Source organism: Monodelphis domestica, chromosome 3, assembly GCF_027887165.1.
Source record: "Monodelphis domestica isolate mMonDom1 chromosome 3, mMonDom1.pri, whole genome shotgun sequence".
Classification (NCBI taxonomy): Eukaryota; Metazoa; Chordata; class Mammalia; order Didelphimorphia; family Didelphidae; genus Monodelphis; species Monodelphis domestica.
The window spans coordinates 188,371,433-188,390,804 of record NC_077229.1 but is presented as its reverse complement, the minus strand read 5'-3'; the positions used below and the strand labels follow the sequence as shown (position 1 = coordinate 188,390,804).

Sequence of the window (19,372 nt, the reverse complement as noted above, 5' to 3'; positions counted from 1 at the left end):
ACATCTAGTAAGTATCTGAAAATGAATTTGAGCTTAGGTATTCCCTAATTCCAAGTCTGGCATTCTATCCACTGAGTCACCAAGCTGCAATGAACATTCAACAAATAAGAGTCTTAAAAAAGTTTTGTGGACCTAATTATACTAAATAATTAATACTTTTAAAATAAAAAATGGGCTGCTCACAGTCTTTAAGTTTCACCAATATAAATGCTAAGTTATAAAATCGACCAAACGTTCAGATCCACTTTTAGACAAAAATTAGTGTGAAGGAGGCACTGGCTTTGGACTTGGCCTTTAGAGGAGAGAGAAGAATTCAACAAGAAAAGAGACCAAGTTGCTCATAAGCACAGTCTTATGCTGTATGCTGTTTAGATAAGTAAAATGGGCCCAATCCCTTAGGGAGATGCATTTATGTTACATTTCAAAGTTTGCCAAGCAATTAGAGCTACTTAGAAACAGGGCTATTTATAAGCTGAAAATCACAATAATTTCCAGTTCCAGTTTCTGATGCCATTTGGACAATTTGGAATGCTTTATTGATGATGTAAGGCTGTGCCTGCTTGAGAACCTCCAAATATGGGGTGGTGGCATTCATGTCCTGAAGGTAACATGGAAGCGATACTCTTCTTGCTGGGGTTCTTCAACACCAGTCCAGTTCTGAACTGCTACTGACTTTTTTAGGACACTTGAGTTAGTGGGGACTCATGAATGGACTTAGTGGTTGAGAACTGAATATGTACAACTCCTTATAGTTAACATGTGAGTGAATGAATAGAGATTCTGGGACCAGGTGAGCTTGGACCAGAGCTGAAACAAGTGATTTTTACTCCAAGGACAGGGCAGAAAAGTGTGGGGAAGCACCTGAGGTGGGCCTGAATTCCTCTGAAGAGTAGGGACGGAGGGAGTGGAAATCCCGATGCTGGGATGTCGCTGGGTAGAGTGACTAACAGTGGGAAAAAGTCAAATCAGGTTCAATTCTTTTGGGGTTATCACATATCTTAGTTTGAGGTGGTTAGAGAAATTACTGAAATAAGAAATAAAATCCAAACCCAATTCCTAGGCAAAGCCTACCAAAAAGAGAAGAGTTGACCTGGCATGAGGCCATTGCTGGGTGAGCGAGAAATTTATATGCTACCTAATAGCTTCCTTATTTTACTAACCATTTTTGCTACCAGGTGCTAAGCCTATTCCTTTCTACTCTGCTGAAAGGTTATAAATGCTTTCAATATTGTAACTTTATTTTATTTTTATTTTTTTACTTCCTTGGGACAATGCTCTGACTTGGAGAAATAATTTCCTAGTTTTGGGGCTTAAAGAACCTCCTGACAAAAGATCATAGATTTAGACCTGGAAGGGACCTTGGACAACATCATTTCCAACACCATCATTTTACTATTGAGAAAACTGAAGCATAGAGAAATTAAATGGCTTGCCCACCGGGTTGGAGGCAGAACCAAGTCTATCTTAACTTGTAGTCCAGTGCCCTATCCATTATACAGCACTGCCTTTCTTCCTAAAATATCATAGTAGAGTAGATTGTTCTTAGGATGGTACGCCATACTAGTCCTGAGAAGATAGGGTTCCAACACCTTTCTAGGGTTGTAGGATGAGACATTTTGTTTAAAATATGGTCTCTGGATAACCCACAAAGTGGATAATCATATAAGAGTAAGTGCTGGTAGTTTATTATACATTTTAAAAAGCAGAGCACCTCCAGCTTCTATACCTTTCCCTCCCCTTTAAATATTTTAAATGAATGACCTGTAACTATAATTTACATTGATACAAAACAGTTTTTCAGACTACCCAAATTCTATATTCTGGTACATAAGTAATGGAATCCATGTTGTCTAGTACATTTTGATGTCTGAGAACCTATCATTATTATTATTCAGCACAACATATCATAATTATCTCTCTTCCATGGAACTCACCCAGGACTTATTTTGTTTAAAGTACACTCTTGGCCTAAATCTGAACTTCACTTTGAATCTACCAATTATTCTTGCATTTGAAAAGTAGAGTTAACTCACCTTTTTGCAGACAAAGTCACCAGGTAAATACACACTGGATTTCAATTTCAGAAGTATGTCATAAATCATCTGTGTATCACATCCCTATTGAAAAAAATTGAAAATGAAAAATAATTTTTTCTAGACTTGAGTAAATACCTTTGTTACATCTTTTATAAAAAAATAACCCCATAAAATAAAATAAAGATAAAACATTTGAAAAATAAGCCCAATGGTTTTTATAGCAGAGCGGAAATAAATATCAGCAAAATGTCTGGTGAATAGTTGGCGAATCTAAATCCTGGATTCAGTTCCTGACTCTCTTACTTGCTATTTGCTTGAGTGTGAGCAGGTAAGTTTATCTTTATGCTTTCTGCACTTGTAAAATTAAAGGGTTGGATGAGATGGCTTCTGAAATCCCTCCCAGCTTAGACCATGGATTGTATGATATGTCACTGGTCCCTGGGTGTGAATTTGCAACATGTTTCCCTTTTCAAGAAATTAAGGATACAAATGTTTTCTTCAAAAGATAGTGATGCTGCAATTATTTAGAATGTGATTATCTCTTAAAAGAGAAATTTTGGTTTCTCTTTAGTATTGTATCTACATGAAGGCAAGCCAGTGTGTTGGTAATAACCTAATGTAAGGTGTTGTTTTAAGGTGGGAGTAAGTTCCATTATTCCATAAGATGAAATGCTGTCCAGAAGAGATGGACAGTCCCAGATTTGTGACGGGAGAGAAACACTTTTATCTACAGTTTGTAAACCTCAGTGGGGTACCAAGCCAACCCAAGGCAAAGGAAATGAGCATTATGCTGTTATTAAGTCACGTCCGACTCTGTGTCCCTATTAGAGGTTTTCTTATATCCTCTTCCAGCTCATTTTACATATGAGGAAATTGAGGCAAAGAGGGTTAAATGAGTTGCCAAAGAGCATACAGCCAGCAAGTGTCTGAGGCCACATCTGAATTCATGAAGAGGAATCTTCCTGACACTAGGCCTAGAACTCCATCTATTAAGCTACCCATTAAGCATATTAGTAGACATTTAATATGTTGTTTATTAAATTGAATTACATTTATATGTCTTATTTCCTCAACTAGATTATAATCTTCTTGATAACAGGACCATCTGTTCTCAGTGTATTTATGTTATTTTATTGATTTATTATTATTATTTTTTTAATAAAATCCTTACCTTCTGTCTTGGAACCAATACTGTGTATTGGTTCAGCTAGGAAGTGTCTGAGGCCAGATTTGAATCTAGAAATTCCCATCTCTAGGCCTGGATCTCAATCCACTGAGCCACCCAGCTGCCCCCTATTTATGTTATTTAAAAAAAACCCTTACTTCCTGTCCTCGTAAGAACTCTAGGACAGAAGGGCAAGGACTAGGCAAAGTGGGGTTAAATGACTTGGTCATATACAGTTAGGAAATGTCTGAGTCCAGATTTGAGCTCCTGACTCTAGGCTACCTAGTTGTCTCCAGCCTCAGTTTATTTAACTTATCTCTTCATTGCTTTGCATCAATGGAGAGCAGGCGTCAGATCTGCCTTTGTTCCTGTTGATAAATTCATTCCTGGATCTTTAAACTTCTTTCACAAAGAGGACCAATTTCTGGGCTTTGATATTTATTCCTGAATTGAAATTTAATCTGTCCTGGCTGTTGGTTTTTTGTGTGCCAGCCCTTTCCCCAACTTTGATGGTTAGGCGTATTCCACCCAATCTCCTTCCTTTGCCTTTGAAATCTCAGCAGCATTGCAAGCTTACTTACAGGAAAATGGAGACCCTGAGACTGTTCACTGGGAGAAAACTAGGCAGTATATACATTCAGAGTAAAGGTGCAGACCAGTCTCTCTCTTTACAATTGGTTAGTCAAACGGTAATCCACCATTTTTTATTTGGCAAAGTGATAATGAGGCCGAGGCTATTTATTTCCTACTGTTGATAGTGGATTTTAGTTCTGCTCCATGTCCGTAGGCTGAGGCTTTTAGGAGGAGCACATTGTCTAGCAAACCCATTATCCTATTCGTAAGGGATGCGGGAGGCAGAGCTGTACAAATTCATCACTTCTGCCGGAGAAGCAGTTTGCCGTGTGAGTCCTCTTCCCCCCTGCCTTGCCGTCAAGTTTGTGCCAAACCAGAGAAAGATCCTTTGTGATATTCAGACATCCATCCAGTCCAGAGCAGCAAGAACTTAATAAATTCACACACAAAATAAAAAAGAAGTCTATCCTAAGAGAATCGTCATCTTACTTGGGGAGATAGATATAAAAAATGGAAGTATGTATGCATATGTCTGGCCATTACAGCAGAGCTATGGTGGTAAGACATCCTGGATAGAAAGCTGGCCTCTATGTCAGGGAAACCTGAGTTCAGGTCCTGCCTTTGACATATATTAATTCTGTGGCCAGAGGAAAATGTTATTAATCGTTCAGTGCTTCAGACATCTCCCTGAGACCATAAAGTACAGAGAAGTTGATGATGTGTGTTGGTAGGAGGTGTTTCCACACAGGGAGTTCCCCACATTAATAAAATCAAAGGTTTGGACACAAAAACGGAGGAAAGGGAGAGACCACTAAAATTTTTGGAGATCAGAAAAGGTCTCTGCTGGAAGAGTCATATAAACTGAACTTTAGTGAAAGGCAGGGACTCTCTAAGATGGAATTGAAGAGCAGCTTCATTCCCCACCATGGGCACAGTTTATATAAAGGCATGAAGGTGGGGGGATAGTTCCCTAGTTTGGGGGGAAAAAGAACTAGATTAGTTGAAAGAATGAAGAACAGGACTTATATGAACTGATGCAAAGAGAAGTGAGCAGAACCAGGAGAACAACGTACACAGTAACAGAAATAACAGAAATGATATCGATACAGTATCAAAAAAGCAAGTCTCCAAGAGATAACCAGAAAGGACTCATGATAAAGATGTTATCCACAGCCTAAGAAAGCAGCACTAGAATCCAGGTGCGGATCAAAGCACGCCATCTTCCACTATGCTGCCTTCATGAGATTTCTATCCCATGTGGGATTGTGTGTCTTCTATCGTGACATGAGCAATATTACTGTAACATTTAATTTAGTCTCTTATAATAAAAGTATTATAATTTTATGAGGTTAATTAAGATTATTAGAAATCAAGGAAATAAGAAAATACAAAATAAGAAAAGCACATGCCTAGGGCTGAATAGCCCATTCACAGCCAATTACTCTACATCTTGCATGCCAGGTAGAGAGACAGGTGTGTTTAGAAGCGGAAGAAGCATCTTGGGAGGCAGAGAGCCCTTTAAATAAAAATTGTGTTCTCGCACTCAGGTGAGGACTCAGGTGAGATTATAGGGAATTCTGGGAAGTACCAAGGACTTCTGGGGATTGAAGTCTGGGGTTCAAATCTCCATTTTTATAAATATGGAAATATGTAGTCTTTGAAAGCATGGGTATAGCTATATCAACTATTCACTGCCTCAGGGAGGGGATGGAGGGAGAAAATCTAAATTCTAAAATGTCAAAGAATAATTGTCAAAAATTGTTTCTTCATGTAACTGAAAAAATAAAAAAAATGGAACCAAGGTGAGGAGATAATATAGTTTATCCTTCTGCAGTGAGGATCATAACTGAATGGACAAGGTTAAACTAATTGCCAGATTTCTGCTTGACATGGAGGGGTATAGACATAGATTTGACTTTTCCTGAGCCATTGAAACTTTGGATCCCCATTTTTTTTTGTTGGGTACCTTACAGAGGAATTTTACAATCATTATTAAGTATTTGTTTTCTTTATGCCATTTCCTACTAATAAATCTTTTTCTAAAACAAATTCCAGACAGCTAATATTAGGATTTCATTTAAAGAGTCACTTTTTAAGACCCAGTTTTCAGTAGTAACTCTCAAAACAAATGTTTCCTTGGGCAGAGACTTCTTATTTGTTTCCCAGTTGAGAAAGAACTTATTTTTAGAGGGAAGGCATTCCAATCACTCAGAAGGGACATGGCTCCCCACCTTTCCCCCCTTTTGAATGACCTTCCTTGGACACAACCTCTTTAAGGCTGGTAGTGCCTTGGATGATGCTGTAGAGAGTTGCATTAGGTACATCCTGGCAGTACTTAAGTATACATCTGTGAAATATCTGCTGTTCTGATAGAGTTAACTGTCGTTTATCCACACTAATGCAAGGGACATAGGTGGCTGATGAAAAAATAGCAGACGGGAATTTGAAGAACAAAACCGTTTCTAGTTGTCTTTAAATGTATGATATGACTTTGGGGGCAGTAGTTTCACAATGCTAATTATAATCTGATTAGACTGAAATTAAATTTGCTTGAACATATGCCAACCAAAGGTATGCTGATGAAAGGAAAACCACTATTGCCAAATTGCATTGATAAGAATAATTAATTATTTACCTTGGCTAATAAGGGCTAAGACCAACTTCATCTTATCTGCATTTGTCTCTGTGAAATTCAGGTTCTATTTAATTCTATTTTTTGACCTTTATTTTAAGTCCTAACAATTCTAAGACAGGGCAAGAGCTAAGCAAATGGGGGGTAAATGACTTGCCCAGGGTCACATAGCTAGGAAGTATCTGAGGTCTATTTGAACCCAAGTTACGACTCTAGGCCTGGCACTCTATCCACTGAGCAACCCAGTCACCTCCTATTTAATTCTTTATATTCTGTTGTGGATACAACTCTTGACTGTGACCTAGGAGGATTTGAGTTCAAATCCTGTCTAAGAAACTTACTATGGCTGTATGATATTGGGCAACTCACAATCTCTGTCTGCCTCAGTTTCTTCATCTGTAAAATGAAGATAATAGCACCCACCTTCCAAGGTTCATAGAAAGATTTAAAAAAATATACTTGCAAAATACTTTGCAAAGCTTTAAGTGCTCTATAAGTGCTAGTTATATATATATGTATATATATATATTATATATAACATTATCTGTTAATATGTAGTTAAGTGATCCATAAATGCTAGTTTTATATATTATATTAAAGTCACTATTTTTCTTTCAGTTTAACCTATTTTTTTAACCCTTACCTTTTGTCTTAGAATTGATACTAAGTATCATTTCTAAGGCAGAAGGGTGGTTAAAACTAGGGAATTGGGGGTTAATTGACTTAACCAGGGCCACAGAGCTAGGAAGCATCTGAGGTCAAATTTGAACCCAGGACCTCCTATCTTTAGGCCTGACTATCCACTTAGCAATCTTCCTGCCCGCACTCCCTTATGTGACATTGCTCAGTGTTGGGGATACAGAGACAAAAATGAAAATAGCCATAAAGTTTATATTTCATAGCAGAAAATGACATCTACAGTAACAAATATTTAAAATATACCAAGTAATTTTGAGGCAGGAGAAATTTTTTCCCTTCGTTCGTTCGTTCGTTCGAGAGGGAAAACAAAAAGGGAGGGAAAGAGAGGGGGGAGGGGGAGGGAACAAAAAGGGAGGGATGAAAAAGGTAATCATCAAGGGAGGGGACAAGGGGGACTGATTCAAAGTAAATCACAGGACTAAAAGGTAGAGCCGAAGAAGAAAAGGTTAGAATTAGGGAAGGATATCAAAATGCCAGGGAGTCCACAAATGACAATCACAACTTTGAACGTGAATGGGATGAACTCACCCATAAAACGTAGACAAATAACAGAATGGATTAGAATCCAAAACCCTACCATATGTTGTCTTCAAGAAACACACATGAGGCGGGTTGACACCCACAAGGTCAGAATTAAAGGATGGAGTAAGACCTTCTGGGCCTCAACTGACAGAAAGAAGGCAGGAGTGGTAATCATGATATCTGATAAAGCCAAAGCAAAAATAGACCTGATCAAAAGGGACAGGGAAGGTAATTATATTTTGTTAAAAGGGACTTTAGACAATGAGGAAATATCATTAATCAACATGTATGCACCAAATAATATAGCACCCACATTTCTAATGGAGAAACTAGGAGAATTAAAGGAAGAAATAGACAGCAAAACCATATTAGTGGGAGACTTAAACCAACCATTATCAAATTTAGATAAATCAAATCAAAAGATAAATAAGAAAGAGGTAAAAGAAGTGAATGAAATCTTAGAAAAATTAGAATTAATAGACATATGGAGAAAAATAAATAGGGATAAAAAGGAATACACCTTCTTCTCAGCACCACATGGCACATTCACAAAAATTGACCATACATTAGGTCACAGAAACATAGCACACAAATGCAGAAAAGCAGAAATAATGAATGCAGCCTTCTCAGATCACAAGGCAATAAAAATAATGATTAGTAATGGTACATGGAAAACCAAATCAAAAACCAATTGGAAATTAAACAATATGATACTCCAAAATCATTTAGTTAAAGAAGAAATAATAGAAACAATAATTTCATCGAGGAAAATGACAATGGCGAGACATCCTTTCAAACCTTTTGGGATGCAGCCAAAGCAGGAATCAGAGGTAAATTCATATCCCTGAATGCTTATATTAACAAACTAGGGAGAGCAGAGATCAATCAATTGGAAATGCAAATGAAAAAACTAGAAAGAGATCAAATTAAACCCCCCCAGCAGAAAAGCAAACTAGAAATCCTAAAAATCAAGGGAGAAATTAATAAAATCGAAAGTGATAGAACTATTGATTTAATAAATAAGACAAGAAGCTGGTACTTTGAAAAAACAAACAAAATAGACAAAGTACTGGTCAATCTAATTAAAAAAAGGAAGGAAGAAAAGCAAATTAACAGTATCAAAGATGAAAAGGGGGACAGCACCTCCGATGAAGAGGAAATTAAGGCAATCATTAGAAATTTCTTTGCCCAATTATATGGCAATAAATACACCAATTTAGGTGACATGGATGAATATATACAAAAATACAAACTGCCTAGACTAACAAAAGAAGAAATAGAATTCTTAAATAATCCCATATCAGAAAATGAAATCCAACAAGCCATCAAAGAACTTCCTAAGAAATAATCCCTAGGGCCTGATGGATTCACCAGTGAATTCTATCAAACATTCAGAGAACAGTTAATCCCAATACTATACAAACTATTTGACATAATAAGCAAAGAGGGAGTTCTACCAAACTCCTTTTACGACACAAACATGGTACTGATTCCAAAACCAGGCAGGTCAAAAACAGAGAAAGAAAACTATAGACCAATCTCCCTAATGAATATAGATGCAAAAATCTTAAATAGGATACTAGCAAAAAGACTCCAGCAAGCGATCAGAAGGATCATCCACCATGATCAAGTAGGATTTATACCAGGGATGCAGGGCTGGTTCAATATTAGGAAAACCATCCACATAATTGACCACATCAACAAGCAAACCAAGAAGAACCACATGATTATCTCAATAGACGCAGAAAAAGCCTTTGATAAAATACAGCACCCATTCCTATTGAAAACAGTAGAAAGTATAGGAATAGAAGGGTCATTCCTAAAAATAATAAACAGTATATATCTAAAACCATCAGCTAATATCATCTGCAATGGGGATGAACTAGACGCATTCCCAATAAGATCAGGAGTGAAACAAGGATGCCCATTATCACCTCTACTATTTGACATTGTACTAGAAACACTAGCAGTAGCAATTAGAGAAGAAAAAGAAATTGAAGGCATCAAAATAGGCAAGGAGGAGACCAAGTTATCACTCTTTGCAGATGACATGATGGTCTACTTAAAGAATCCTAGAGATTCAACCAAAAAGCTAATTGAAATAATCAACAACTTTGGCAAAGTTGCAGGATACAAAATAAACCCACATAAATCATCAGCTTTTCTATATATCTCCAACACAGCTCAGCAGCAAGAACTAGAAAGAGAAATCTCATTCAAAATCACCTTAGACAAAATAAAATACCTAGGAATCTACCTCCCGAGACAAACACAGGAACTATATGAACACAACTACAAAACACTCTCCACACAACTAAAACTAGACTTGAGCAATTGGAAAAACATTAACTGTTCCTGGATAGGACGAGCCAATATAATAAAAATGACCATTCTACCCAAACTTATTTATCTATTTAGTGCCATACCCATTGAACTACCAAAAAAACTTCTTCACTGATTTAGAAAAAACCATAACAAAATTCATTTGGAACAACAAAAGATCAAGGATATCCAGGGAAATAATGAAAAAAAAACCACATATGATGGGGGCTTTGCAGTCCCTGACCTTAAACTATATTACAAAGCAGCAGTCATCAAAACAATTTGGTACTGGCTAAGAAACAGAAAGGAAGATCAGTGGAATAGACTGGGGGAAAGCGACCTCAGCAAGACAGTATACGATAAACCCAAAGATCCCAGCTTTTGGGACAAAAATCCACTATTCGATAAAAACTGCTGGGAAAATTGGAAGACAGTGTGGGAGAGATTAGGAATAGATCAACACCTCACACCCTACACCAAGATAAATTCAATGGGTGAGTGACTTAAATATAAAGAAGGAAACTATAAGTAAATTGGGTAAACAGAATAGTATACATGTCAGACCTTTGGGAGGGGAAAGACTTTAAAACCAAGCAAGACAGAAAGAATCACAAAATGTAAAATAAATAATTTTGACTACATCAAATTAAAAATCTTTTGCACAAACAAAACCAATGTAACTAAAATCAGAAGGGAAACAACAAACTGGGAAAAAATCTTCATAGAAACCTCTGACAAAGGTTTAATTACTCAAATTTATAAAGAGCTAAATCAATTGTACAAAAAATCAAGCCATTCTTCAATTGATAAATGGGCAAGGGACATGGATAGGCAGTTCTCAGATAAAGAAATCAAAACTATTAATAAGCACATGAAGAAGTGTTCTAAATCTCTTATAATCAGAGAGATGCAAATAAAAACAACTCTGAGGTATCACCTCACACCTAGCAGATTAGCTAACATAACAGCAAAGGAAAGTAATGAATGCTGGAGGGGATGTGGCAAAATAGGGACATTAATTCATTGCTGGTGGAGTTGTGAACTGATCCAACCATTCTGGAGGGCAATTTGGAACTATGCCCAAAGGGCGACAAAAGAATATCTACCCTTTGATCCAGCCATAGCACTGCTGGGTCTGTACCCCAAAGAGATAATGGACACAAAGACTTGTACAAAAATATTCATAGCTGCGCTCTTTGTGGTGGCCAAAAACTGGAAAACGAGGGGATGCCCATCAATTGGGGAATGGCTGAGCAAATTGTGGTATATGTTGGTGATGGAATACTATTGTGCTAAAAGGAATAATAAAGTGGAGGAGTTCCATGGAGACTGGAACAACCTCCAGGAAGTGATGCAGAGCAAGAGGAGCAGAACCAGGAGAACATTGTACACAAAGACTAATACGCTGTAGTATAATTGCACGTAATGGACTTCTCCATTAGTGGCGGTGTAATGTCCCTGAACAATTTGCAAGGATCTAGGAGAAAAAAAAGACACCATTCATAAGCAGAGGATAAACTGTGGGAGTAGAAACACCGAGGAAAAGCAACTGCCTGAATACAGCGGTTGAGGGGACACGACAGAGGAGAGACTCTAAATGAACACTCTAATGCAAATATTATCAACAAAGCAATGGGTTCAAATCAAGAAAACATGTAATGCCCAGTGGATTTACGCGTCGGCTATGGGGGGGGGGGAGGAAAAGAAAATGATCTATGTCTTTAATGAATAATGCTTGGAAATGATCAAATAAAATATTAAAAAAAAACAATAATTCAATGACTAACAAAGTTTTAAAAGTAAGTATAGAAAAGTATTTTCTGATGTAAGACCAGCTATACAAAAGAAAATAGCATATCAGTACTTGGATGCAGTATACTTGTTTGTCAATTTAAGTGCATATTGTTGACTGTTTATAGACAACACAGTGTTTTATAGCTCCCTATGTCAATAAGAACATGCTGACTTCTCTAAAGAAAGCTACTTTATACACAAAGGAAAGCACAACTCAGATATTCCCTCCTTGGATGAACTCCAGCTAAGTTTAGTGGACCAAAAGGGTCTGATCAATTTTCCAAAATAAAGTTTCTGGATAATAGCAACATGATAAATGGAAGAGAAGCTTAGAGGGATGAAGTCTGAATCGTGACACCTATAGATCTCCTTGATGGTAGGGGCTGGGAGAAAGCCCTTTGTAGATAAATTACTAAAAGATAAGGGAAATAAACAATTTCACAGCAGAAATTCAGTGCTTTCTGGACAATGCTTCCCTTCGCTCTCATCATCCATACAAACTCATCAGAATAGACTTGAGCATCACCATCGTCAGTATATGCTTCCCCAATCATTTCATCAACCTCTTCCTTCAATATTTGTCATCTTGGGGCCAAGCTCTGCCGCGGTAACCGCACCCTTGTTGTGCTCAGCAAACGCGCAGTGCTTCTCTCATTTCTTCTTCACGGTCTGTGTCTTTCATTTTCTTGCCATCATCAGCAGAAATTCTGCAAAGTCAACTGTGCCATTCTTATCAGCATCCATTCATTAATTATACGCTGCAATTCGTCTTCTGGAGGGTTCTGCCCAAGTGACCTCTTTCTACTCTCTAATTCCTTTCTCTCCATCCTCATCAAACAGTGAAAAAACTTCTTTGAATTCTATTCTGTGCTCCCCAGTCAATCAGCTGTACTGCAAATGGTGCTCGTGCCCAGATTCCCATCAGATAACCTCCATGCTGGTGGGCTGTGCCCAGACTCCCGAGGCAGGATTGGAAGTCAAGTCCTCTGACTCCAGAGCCAGCACGCGTTCCAAACATTTCTTGAAGTTGTTGGTGCAAGAACTCCCCTTAAATTGTGGAATTCCAAAGGGTAGAGATAAAGAGGGGGAGCATGTTAGGTAGAGGGACAGCACTGGGAGGTGGGAGATAGAATGCCACATACAAGGTCAGAAAGGGGCTAGTTTGGCTGGAATATTATGTTGGGGAGAGGAACATGAAACAAAATGGGAAAGAAAGGAGAAAACAGATTTTGAAGGATTTTAATGACTCAATAGGGGAATTTGTATTTTTTTTTGTGTGAGAGACACCAGGAAGCCACTGAGATGCGGAGAATGGGGGAGTGACACGGTCAGAGCTGGCCTTCAGGAATGTTGGTGTGTCATTTCTTTGCCTGGCAGATGGATTGGAGGCAGGGAGACCATATGGGAGACTATTACTGGAAGCAAGATAAGAGATGAAGAGTTCTTTCAATGTATGATTTAAAAAACCAAAACCCTTACCTTTCATCTTGGAATCAATACTGTGTATGGTTCTAAGGCAGAAGAGTGGTAAGAGCTAGCCAATGGGGGTCAAGTGACTTGCCCATGGTCTCACAGCTGGGAAGTATCTGAGGTCAGATTTGAACCCAAGACCTCCCATCTCTAGATCTTGCTCTCAATCCACTGAACCGCCCAGATACCCCTCACCTCTCCAACATAAAGAGTTGATTCCCCCACCAGACTACCCAGGTTTGAGATATTCTGTGGTTCAGCATTCACCAAATATCATAGCTTATGAGCTGCCCTGATGCGTTTATCTTTTTAAATCATTCAGTGGATGCAATTAATTGGAAACAAGTGTATATTTAATGAAATAGCAAAAAAAAAAAGTAACAAACACAATGCCTCAGTCTTCTTAGAGTCTTTGCACTTCTTTTCATTATTTGTAAAATTCTTTTCTCAAAAGTCTTTCATAGAGCAACTGAAATGCGATGAAACTCAAAGGTCCCTGCCTATCATACGAAGACACTCCATAGCTCCAGCGTTCACCATCACGTCTTCATGATATCTGAGTCCAGGCGGGATAGATCCATAAACAAGTTGGGGATAAGGTCAAGCTCCATATTTGAGTCTGGGGTGATGCCTATCCTTTATCTGTTCTTATTTTCTGATGCTCGTTCCCTGGGCATCAGCTTTTGCTGAGCAGAGCCTGCTTTTTCCTTTTCCAGAAACTTCATTTTGAGGAATGGTCCAGACAAGCCATGCTTCACTTTCCCCATGCTATGGGCAGCAGATTCCTTTCTTTCTTTTGTATTGAATGGTGCTGAGAAACTTGGCATGTGTTTGTGTAGAGCCTACTTTGCAAAACTGCTTCTCCAGCAGGCCGGCATCGGGACTTCAAGAACTTCAGCTTTCAGATTTCATCTACCCCAAAAGCGGGGGTTTAAATTTATACATTTTTTCTTGTGTGCCATGGACTCCTTTGGCAATCTGGTGAAGCTCATGGATTTTCCCCCCAGAATTATATTTTAAAATATATTAGATAAAAATAACAAAGAAAACCAATTATGTTGAAATACAATTCTCAAAAATACATTAAAAAAAGTTCATGGACCACAGATTAGGAATTGCTGATGTTAAAGCTGGTCCTCCTGCGCTGTCTTTGAGTTTAACAATCCCCCTCCCCCCCCCATAACTTGTTTGTCCGTGCTTCAAGACTAGTCGCAGAGGCGCCTCAAAATAAAAATGGTTCTTCCTTAAACAGACCTGGGTATTCTCCTGAGATATTCCTCAGCCTGGAGTAATGAAATTTCTGCCCCGGGAGATGCAGAGGCCTGAAACCATCTCACATTTGCGCTGTTAGATTGATGCCCTTTCGTCCTGTTTCAGTTCTGATGATTTATTATTGGCATTCTGTCTTTGATACAGAGAAGTTAGACAGGGCATCTGGGTGGCTCAGTGGAATAAGAGCCAGGCCTAGAGAAGGGAATTTTTAGGTTCAAATCTGGCCTCAGACACTTCCAAGCTGTGTGACCCTGGGCAAGTCACTTGACCCCCATTGCCTAGCCCTTACCTCTCTTCTGCAGTATTGATTCCAAGACGGAAGGTAAGGGTTTATATTTTTTAAAAAATCACTCTTTGGAATAGGGGTCTATAGGCTTCATCACATTATTCTTATTTATGCAATGAAAAAAAGTTAGTAGCCCCTGTTTTTGTTAGCACTTTTCCTACTTCAGAGTAGCTTATAGCATTTTGTAGAATATTCTTAGCATCCTTACTGTTTAAGGCCTAAAGTCTTCCTTTAACTAACAGATCCCCTGAGTGGCTCAAGGTAAAGTGCTACGTGTTGGTATGTCAAGACCCCGGGGTTCAGTCAGCACATGCTGGTTCCTGTATACGCAATAGACATGATAATAAGAGGTTAGGACGGACGCACACAACCATGCAGAGTCAGATAGAGCAACTCGTTTGAATTACAAATGAAACTCATCACAAAATCCAGTCTAATTTCACCAGGTAAACCAAAGAAAAATGCTGACGATTATTTTCTCCCAAATGGAGATATTAGATGAACTCCTCTTAGCTGTAGCAGCCAACTCAAAGAATGAGTCTTCTAGATAAGGCAACCCAAGGCGCCAGGTGCTGTATAAATTTGTTTCCACTCCCAACCAGGGTGAAGGAATCCTACTCAGATAGGGACTTTTATGAGCCAGGAAGAGCCTGTGCAGTCATTACTGCAAAGCAAAAACATTTAATGAAATAAGATAATAAGCAAAGTGGCAATGAACTCTTTTCTTCCTTGGCACCCTCTCTTGTTAATATACACACCAAACAGAATGGGAAGAAGAGAGGACATGCATTAGGAACATGTATGGCCAGGGAAAATACAAAAGAATTATAACATCAGAACTGGAAGGAATCTCAGAGGCCATTGAGGCCCACTGCCTCAATTTACATATGAGAAACTATGGCTAACAGGTAAAATGACTGGTCCAGGGTCACATAGCTAGGTTAGTATCTGAAATGGAATTTGAACTTGGGTCTTGCACTCTATCCACGATTACAAGAGGAATACATATACTATCAGAGCATATACTAAGCAGTCATCTTAAAAAAGTCTTTTAAAAATATAAATTTATAAATATAAAAAATAAAAACTCCAGGTCCTCAGAAAGGTCAGTTATCAAAGCCGTGGAATCCATTAGCAGAATGTAAGATCCCAGGGAAAAAGCAGGGCCAAAAAATAACCTTTGAGAAATCATCTAATCTATCTTCTTGGAATGCATTAATAAGTCTGATTCTTCTAGCAGGGAAGTTATTTTTCCAATGATTTCTCTTTTATTTCTCAATTATTTTTCTTATTTCATTTCACTCTCTCTCTCTGATCAGGGGCAGTTCTAAGCTCATATTCTATTCTTTGCAAATAACTGGCATTCAGTAAATGTAAACAATAGACTTGGTTTTTTTTTTTTAATTTTTTTAGTTACTTCTCTCAGTGACTAAATCAAATATGGGTCAAAGCACTCATTTATTTTTTGGATTCTTTCCTTAATATTGTATACTAAATTTCAAGGGACCCGAGAATAATAAGGGATTCTGGAGATAAAATACATTTGTTTTCTCTTACTAGAAAAGGGGTTTCTCTTTTATGTTTTTAGTTTCCGTTTTGCTGCTATCTATTGGAATTCTGGGTTATTTTGCATTTTTATTAGGAAAGAAACAAGCATTTATTGAGTGCCTAGTTGTGACAGGCACTTTTCTTAGCATTTAAAAATATCATCTCATTTGATCTTTACAAAAACCTCAGGATGTAGATGTTATTATCATTGCCATTTTGCAGATGAAGAAGTTGAAGCTAGCAGAGACTAAGGGTCTTGTCCAGGGCTCTATAGCTAATAAATATCAGAGTAGATTTGAATTCAAGTCTTTCTGACTCAAGACTCAGTGCTCTCTCCATTGTTCTCTCAACAGACACTTATTAACTACTATGTATTAACAAGAGCTATAAGGAGGACTTGATGACTGAGGATTTGCTCCAGGGCACTGACATTTAGATAATCCTGAAGGCAACATAGTCTACTGCTCCTATACTGTTGAAGTTACTGAGTTTAGCATCCAATTAGAAAGGTTAATTAGTTAAAATAGTTCATTCACTACTCTCTAGTAGCTCCATCTATTTCTCCCATCTATTTTTTTAAGCAGCCATAGTCTGAATGGGTTTTCCCCTATTCCATCCTTGTTCTACCCCTCCACTTCCTACTTCTTAGATCAGCTACTTCCCTAGCAAAACTTCATAGTGGTCCAAGTCTGGTTTCCTGGTGACTCTGACTTTCAAAGGTTCTTGTGTTATTGAGAACTTTACCCACCTTCACCTTAATTTATAAATTATATTTTATGATATAAATATTATAAATTATATTTTATAACATAAATATTATGAATTATTTTATAATATGAATATTATGAATTGTGAATTATTTTATAATATTAATATTATAAAATAGAAATTATATATAAAATAAATTATAATTAACAAATTAAAAACAACAAATTTCATTTTACTTTCCCTGGATAGTTTTATGAAATTTGTCCTGTGCATCAAAATTGCTTGTTATGGATCTGTGTGCCATGTATTTCAGTACCTTGGGTAGGTACCTGACATACTAGTTGCCATCTGAACCTTTGATGGGAGATTGAGGGATAGAGGGTAGGGAGAGATTCTCAAATTTTCCTTTGATGGTTTTGAAATTTTAACTGTGGAAGATGATAAATGATATCCATTAGATCATAGATCTAATGTACGCTATTTAGTCCAAACTCTTTCTTTTATTGATGAGAAAACTGAGGATTAGAGAGGAGAACAACTTGCCCAAAGCCTAATTTTTCATTTGATAGAGTATTTTTGAAAAGTAAAATTCTCTAATCAAAAGTAAAAGTAAAAATAAAACTTTAGGAAGGTTTTGAGAGCAAGAAAGGAAAAGAAGGTTGTTAAGAAAGAAAATTCTCCAGTATATAGGTAAAATTCTTATTTCTTTGCTTACAAAGTAAGTCTGTGGTTGAGAAAATATGTCTCTTTTATAAGAATAAAGCATAATTTTTAATCTTTCTCAGATTAGACTTTCTACACAAATTAAGTGGTGAACCTTGATATATCATAATTTTCTACCTCGCTCCCTAGGACTTCACACTGGGAATTATCTCAGTTTTTGAGATTGCTAAAGCCTGAATTAAATCACGATAGTTGTAGCTTCCTAGAGCGAGCTGTTCATCTAGAGTTTTACTTCTGAATGCTTTTGTACAACAAAGATTCCTATTCAGATATGGTTTAGATTAGATGACTCTTCAGATATGGTTTAGATTAGATGACTCTTAGGCTCATTTCATTACTTAGTCTAATTTTAGGAGAGAGCAAAAATTTTCCCTGTTAAAAGTGAAAGAAATATATTCAAGAATTGAGATAGTTCTGCTGAAGTCAATGAAAATGGGCAATAAATTGAATGGTGGAGAAAACTAGACCAATAGACACTCATCATGGCCTTTGTTATTCATTTTAGTTCATTTTGGTATTTGTATACTGATGTGTGAAAAGATAACTTTTCTCGGTTGTCCATCTTTTCCACATATGTCAGTATCCGAATGCATGTGCTGGCATGGCAAAATCTGAACACCAGCAATGGCTTGGTTTCCTACTCTGGGGTTAATTCTATTTCAGTCAACCCCTGCTGTATTTGAAGGTCTACTAAAGATTGAAGCATCATCACAATGACTTGCATCTTTGTTCTTGGGAGTAATTAATGGGTTGGAGAATTGTGTCTTCAAAATATGCCAAAGGCAAGAATTGATTTAGGCATCCTCAATATTTCTTGCCAAGTAACTAGATGCTTTCAGTCTGGAATATAATAGCAACCTCTGAATATTTTGAAGAAAACACAAGGAGACAGTATCTTTTTGTAGAAGACAGAAAAGAAAAGATGGATGAACAATTATCATATATATCATAGAAAATTATCTTGTTCCAGTACAGGTTAGCCTAGATAACTTTTATAACTTCCTTTCAACTATGAAATTCTTTGATTATGGATACAGACTGCTACAATTTGTAGTAGGTCACTGGCATGAATCTTCTCATTGCAGATCAGTTATTATCTAGGAAATAAAAATTCCTCATTAAAAAAAATCCCCAAACAAAAACCATCCTTTTCTTATGGTCTTCTAGCAGCTTCTTCCTCTCCTAAGTTTAACTGACAGTTGTGAAAACTATAGTTAGTAATAAGAATCTCAGAAAAATAAATACCTCAGTGTCAACAAATGTTGTCAGGAAGATGAATATTTGTCCTTTAAGAGAAGTAACCACCCGTGACTGGAGAAATTATGCCATGTTTATGTTTTTCCCAGCATCACAGAATAATTGTGCACAAGCCAAACACAGGTTGATCTTTCTGTTAAAGGAAGAAGTGAAAGTGCTACAAGAGTACCTTTTTACTCCCTAATTTTTAGGGAGAGTGAAGACTTTCTTGGAAGAATGGAATACATGTTTGAGGAGGAAAACAAGGAAGAAGAATCAAAGGAACCAGTAGGACATTTAAATGTGTGTCAGGAGGTTAAAGAAAATGCCACAGAAAAATAAAGGAAACATATGGAACCATTGCACCTATGTAGTAGATTTGAGAT

General features: G+C 37.3%; 1 protein-coding gene across 1 annotated transcript in view; it reads right to left on the bottom strand.

Moving 5' to 3' along the window:
• The window catches only part of CNGB3 (cyclic nucleotide gated channel subunit beta 3), an 84,564-nt gene that overhangs the window by 28,983 nt on the left and 36,209 nt on the right, over positions 1 to 19,372 (bottom strand). Inside the window, exon 11 of the mRNA XM_056821046.1 lies at positions 2,034 to 2,117. Coding sequence (XP_056677024.1) covers positions 2,034 to 2,117 — 84 coding nt within the window. The remainder of the gene's footprint in view (positions 1 to 2,033; positions 2,118 to 19,372) is intronic.